General features: G+C 45.0%; 1 protein-coding gene across 3 annotated transcripts; it reads right to left on the bottom strand.

Annotated features, from left to right (window-relative positions):
* Positions 1-609: 609 nt before the first annotated feature.
* On the bottom strand, positions 610-5,938 carry acp6 (acid phosphatase 6, lysophosphatidic). 3 transcript variants are annotated; one of them, XM_078090336.1, is made up of 11 exons: positions 5,737-5,938; positions 3,924-4,149; positions 3,688-3,816; positions 2,956-3,086; positions 2,748-2,827; positions 2,571-2,658; positions 2,287-2,419; positions 1,840-1,940; positions 1,655-1,750; positions 1,385-1,550; positions 610-1,308 (listed from the first exon to the last, which is right to left on the bottom strand). In XM_078090336.1, the coding sequence occupies exons 2-11, from the start codon at positions 4,140-4,142 to the stop codon at positions 1,174-1,176; spliced, it is 1,278 nt and encodes a 425-aa protein (XP_077946462.1). In that variant the 5' UTR covers positions 4,143-4,149; positions 5,737-5,938; the 3' UTR covers positions 610-1,173. The 3 variants fall into 3 exon arrangements, with proteins under 3 accessions (XP_077946462.1, XP_077946463.1, XP_077946464.1); XM_078090337.1 differs by having other exon boundaries at positions 5,398-5,746; XM_078090338.1 differs by lacking the exon at positions 5,737-5,938 and adding an exon at positions 5,566-5,706.

Raw genomic sequence — 5,938 nt, 5'->3', positions numbered from 1 at the left:
CATGTTGTCTACGGAGTGTGTGTGTGGGGGTGTCTGCGTGGCTGTTGACTTTTCACATCTTGTTGCTCACGTGGAACAAGTGGCGTCTTTCATGGTACACGTCGAACCGGTTTACCGAAACTGGGCTTGACCAAAGAGAGCAGGTCACAAAGAAGCAATGTTGCCAAGAGGACCTTTTATCAGGAGCTACTTTCACAGGACACCACGCTTCAAAAATAAGTGCGAGCATGGTTGTTGCATTCGAGCTCTACTATTTGTACTTTTCTAATCCGTTTCAAAATTCACCAAGGCCAAAAAAAACAACTTATTGATATCATTATATTCATTGAAATCTTTGAGTGCATAATGTTTGCTTTTTATACAGCAGGGCACTGGAAAGTCTCATAGAGGAAGTACAATGTGTGTTGTAACAGGTTAATGTGATGGGAATTTATTCCTCTATAAATTAATCCCCACATTAAGGCAGCTTAATTTTTCATCCTCCAAACTAAACGTAACAGAATTATTCCGCTTCAGCAGATTCTACATGTTTATGAAGACATTCACCTCCGACAAATGAAGAAGCCCCTACAATTGATCCAGTGTATGGACTCATTAGAAACAAAATGATTGAATATGAAAGATTTTATTGTCAAACCAACCCAATTGGAAGAACTATTGCTCCAGATTACGGCATTGGCGCCACATAATTCAAAAAAAAAAAAAAACCTGTTTAGCCAACCCTGAAGTAGTTTATTACCCTGTGCCTCAAATGAAAGTAAACATTTGTCATTTTCTTTTAAAGATTCATGACTGTTAGAAACCGGGTCGACGTTGATGGTATTGGTGTTTTTTTCTTTTCTTTTTCAGAGCCTTGATTGTTCAGTGCCTGCAAACAAACCTGGATGCACAAAGCATGTCGTGTCACACGCAAAGTTTGCGAAAAAATTTTTTTGCTTATACTTGTCTACATGCCAGAGCCATCAAATCCATCTACTTGAATCTGAACATTTCACTGCCTTGGTTACACAGAGATGAGGAACTATGACATAAGAGTCTGATGCAAAACATGATGTGCTTTCCCTGCAGGTGGTGAAGGTGGTGGCCGGATGGAGTGAGAGTGGAGGAAGTAGACCAAACATGATGTGTGGTTCCCGTCAGAGTGTGATGCAGTGATAGCGCTGTGCTGAGGGTTCAGGATTCAGCCGCCCCCTTGGTGCTGTTACACCGCGAGCGGTGGACCTCGGAGCTCAGTGAGTACGCTGAGAGGACCTGCTTGAACTGTTCCAGGGGACAGTAGACTCCACTGCAACCCGGGAGAAGTTGATCCTACCAAGAGATAACCACCGTAAACGTGAAAAGGGAAGAAATGTAAATGCTAAACAGACGCATAGTCAGACCCTACCTGGCCTACGTAGGACACTTTAACAAAGGGCTTGTTGGTCTGCCGGTGTTGGTGCAGCTCTACGGTGATGTCAGCAGCAAACGGTGGCCATTTCATGTCGAAAATCCCCAGAGCCATCAAACACGGAATCAAAGTGGTATCATGTGCGGAGTACAAAAACAGCTTCCTGATGGAGAGGGACGTTCAGCAGACAGCTTAAAAAAGGACCAAAACCACAGTGGAGTTCGAAGCTCACAAGTTAGTTGGTGTGTCCACCCAGAAGGGTCCAACCTGTCTGCCTCTGATGAAGTGCCCTCAAGTTTCCCCTCAATGTTGGTTAACAGCGAGTGCAGAAGGGGTCCCACACACAGCTGCAAGTTCTCCATGCTAAAAACAGAGCACAAGATAGTGAGCTGGTCTGTGTAGAGAACTTTTTTTTTCTTCTCAAAAGCCCCTCCTACTTGGTTTAGTCTAACCTGCCGTTGTGTTCATAGACATGGCACATCATGTCCACAGCTCTCTGCTCCACTTTGCTCTTCCAGGTGCCCAGCGCTGATGGACAGGGCAGGCCGTGCGTCTGGTAATGCGCAGAGACGCGACAGTCAGAATAACCTCTGCAGCGTAGCAACACAAACCTCCAAAAGAAAAAACACGCCTGAAGATTCATTCACTTTTGTCATGAGATATTTTGCTTTACAGGGTACTACCTTCATCGTAGTTTTTCCCCCCAAATCAGCACCTACTGTGGGCAACTTACAGTCAAAGCCTGCTGACTCTGTTATTTCAGCTTATTAAATTGTCTAGGAACCCATCTTGCATAAGCAGCGGCTTGCCAGGGGGCCGAGTGTATTAACCCCGTGCATGCTGATGGCTTGTGGTGAGACCTAATAACAGTCATACGAATCGTGACGCGGCGGTGTCACCTCTCTGGCGACCATGTCGTCCCTAATGAGGATGAAGTCGACGGGCAGGCGAGGGGCGATGCCCAGCGCGCTGTGGACGCTCTGCAGGTCCGCTGCGATGTCTGGCAGGGTGGAGGCCTCTGCCCAGCGGGGGCTGCACACAGAACACAGACACAGCGGGACAACCTGTCAGGGGCATCTCAATTCTGGATTACAGTTTGGGGTTAGCGAGTGCAAAGGATGTTTAAGTCTTGTGTAAAGAAAAAAAAAAAAATATATATATATATACACTCAATGTACAGTACCTTGCAAGGATTTTGAGCAGCTGGCATCCGTGGTAATTCGGGTAGAGGATTTCCGAACCGGCGTCCGTTGTGAAAATAGGGACAGTTTCTACATGTAGAAAAGGAGATTGCGATCGCTGATTGGATGAGATCCAGGAAACCGAAGAGCATCTTGCACGCGCGGCTTTCTAACACTACCTGTCTGTTTTTGCAGGAAGAGCCCTGCTACGAGGCACCTGGCGGATTCAATGGTCCTCAGAATGTTTGTGGAACGCACACTGAAATAGAAATACAGTTCATGGACGGCAGCCAACTGATGCAACGCTTAAGAGCACAATGCATCATGGCTGTCGTGTACAGGAAAGTGCAATGACCCCCGCTGGCCTTCACGATTGGCAACACTTACTAGACCTCAGCAGGGCTAAAGGTGGAGCTGAGGAAATGGGTCTCCTCAACGTACGTCCTCCTCAGCCTCTTGCCCAGCTCGTACAGCTGCTGCATGCCCACCGCGGTCAGCTGACCGGGGAACGTGCCACCCTGCCAATTGCGACAAACAGGATCAGGTTGTATTTATTTTTTTTACTCATAAGCGTGGCCTAACACACACACACACACCTGCGATGGCATGCAGGAATCCAGAGTGAATGTGCTACGGGGGATGGCAGGAGTCCATATTGTAGGATTTAGTTAAACCCAGTGCAATAAACCTCTTTAGCAAAGCGTCTAACGGAGCGCAGAAGGCTACTCTATAAGTACCATTTCTACGGGCAGCGGCTGGCCAACACGTCTCGCTGGAGAACGCGCCGCGCACAGTCCAGCAGCGGCACAGAGAGGCGTTCAATGGCCGCTTTAATGTCATTTGTGAGGCTTTGTAATGAATCCTGAAGGCCACTAGAGGGAGGGAGGTTTCTAAACCACAAGGGGCTTCACATCAATGAAGCAAAAAAATAATATTCTAAAAACACACTTCAACTTCAGGCCTTCGACAAAGCATATATTAACTGAGCAAGTTGGCATCTGGCATGGCAGAAAAAGTACAGTGAAGGTTGACCTGAACTATGGCAGATTGCTTAATGTCACAAAGCCCACCTACGTTCAGAACTATGGCAGATTGCTTAATGTCACAAAGCCCACCTACGTTCAGAACGTTCTTCCGATAGCTCTCTTCTACTGGAGCTGGTGGTCTTGGGCCCCCATGAAGGTCTGTCACCTTGTAGTTGATTTGGGTGTGTGCCGGAGGCTCCAAGAGGGTTGGCACCCATTGGACCTTGACCCAACATAGAATATTATACACAGAAGATGCAACATTAGATCCTTCTTATGTAGATATAATGTAATGTAATGTACTTGACGATCTTGTAAAAAGAGTTATACCTCCATAACACCAGGTATCGACTTCAGCGGCGTTCGTGCACCATGTCGGAACAGGACTTGAACCAATTTCAGTTCGTAGGGAGAAGGGGGATTCGTATCAGCAGAGGTGTGACTGCAAACCAGCTGGTCCGATTCAGCTTTCTTCTGGTACCACAGCATTGAACCAAAAGCCACCGACATCGAACCCAGAACACTTGCTTTGGTCCAAAGTTTCTTCATGGCTGAACTGGGAAATAAAAAGACACTTTGTATGAGTATCTGAATTAACTACACCTGCTTTACTGTTTATATAACAGGAAAGATTAAGAAGAACTTGTTTAAGGACAGTGACGTCTTGCAGGAACAACACCTGTGTCTGTGTAACCCCAACCCATATCTGTAAAACGGGCACTTACTGTTTAGAACACATTACATTCTTCACTGAAAAAGCTCTGACCTCGTATTTGTAGAACTAGTTCTTTTCCCTTGGCTCACATTATCTGGGTGAACCAAAGTGGATTTGTCCTCTACCTTCTCTGGTACTTGGCTATGCTCATATCACATCACACCAAATGGAGCATGTTACCGGTTTATAATACTTTTATACAAACACACATATTGCTTTGTAGTTTATTAAACTTGAGGATGCACTGATATTGATATCGCTGGATCAAGGACAATGAGGCTGATCTATCAGATTCAATGATTACCTGCTATAGTGGAATTCTACCATCTCCAAGGATCAAATATAATCAAGCTATAGCAGATATAGTATGTTGCAAAATGTATTTGCTTATATAAGTGAACCGGGCATATCAATCAAACCACCATAAAACCTCCCCAGTTAATTATATTAAGACAATTTCTGCTTTCTGGAAGTGTAACTATGCAAAAAATACATTGAATGCCAACTCTTGGTCAATTTAGGATGTAACGTTACAGATGTCCAGAAATAACATGCGTTTTTAAAAATGGACATTTAAGGCACATAATACCATAAATTCTAATAATACTACAAATAGGTGGTACTTTTTAACCCTTGTAATCATCGTCAAATACAATTGTATGCTCACTGTACAAACTCCTATCCACCTTCTTAGGTATGCAACCTTGCACGCACCTTACAGCAACCTTACACGCACGCGCACACACACACACACACACACACACACACACACACACACACACACACACACACACACACACACACACACACACACACAGGGTACTTACAGCAAATGTTACGTTAACTTCCTCTTAAAAAGAGAAAAGGAAGTTACAGCTACATTGCAATAGCTACACGCACTAGACTAAGTTAACTGAATAAAAATAGCAGCATATAACGTTACCGTTTGTTTGGAAATGCTCATGACAATCTTAAACTAAAGGAATTCTAATTAAAAGAAAAAAACACTCAAATCTGAGAGCTAGGACCAGAGATAAATGGTAAATCAGTCGTCACCACACTTTTTAAAAGTTTATATAATGGACGAACCTGTGGCACGTTATAACCTCCCGTAAAGCCCCAACGCGTCGCAGAGGAAATTATCCATTTAACGGTTCTTTTCACACTCGCAGGTTTACCGAAAATACATATTGAGTTTACACAACTCCCCCTAAATACCGGACCATTCGCGCTATCTCAAATCAAACATTGCGTCACCCGTTTCAACACGAAGCCGTCGCTGAACGAAGCGCGTTGAGAGAGAGAACATCTTTCCACGCGACACCGGCTAACGTTAGTGGCGTGACAGCGTGAGGCGGTGACCTCATCCTAGCTAACCGCACCATGACAACGAAGCGCACAAGTTAGCCCACTAAGCTAGCGACTTACTTTCTGAAGCGGAGGTCTTTTACTTCCCGTAACTGAGAACACGCGGCGCTAGGTGAATTATATGTTCTCTTGACATTAAGCCAAACTCTCCACCACCGCTTCAAGTCGATGTCATGTCGGGAACTGTAGGGAAATACATGGCACTGTACGGTCAAAGTGAAGGTGATTTTTGTGCGAAGAGAACTACATTTCCCAGCCTGCA

The sequence above is a fragment of the Gasterosteus aculeatus genome, chromosome 16 (genome assembly GCF_964276395.1).
Source record: "Gasterosteus aculeatus chromosome 16, fGasAcu3.hap1.1, whole genome shotgun sequence".
Lineage (NCBI taxonomy): Eukaryota > Metazoa > Chordata > Actinopteri > Perciformes > Gasterosteidae > Gasterosteus > Gasterosteus aculeatus.
This window is presented reverse-complemented; position numbering and strand designations above follow the sequence as displayed.

Bases quoted from the DNA above. Each gene is read 5' to 3' on its own strand.
- acp6 (XM_078090336.1), bottom strand. From the start codon at position 4,142: ATGAAGAAACTTTGGACCAAAGCAAGTGTTCTGGGTTCGATGTCGGTG. The intron at 3,817-3,923 runs GTATAACTCTTT...TGTTGGGTCAAG, and splicing joins CGATACCTGGTGTTATGGAG to GTCCAATGGGTGCCAACCCT. The intron at 1,751-1,839 runs GTTAGACTAAAC...CTCTGTTTTTAG, and splicing joins GTCTATGAACACAACGGCAG to CATGGAGAACTTGCAGCTGT.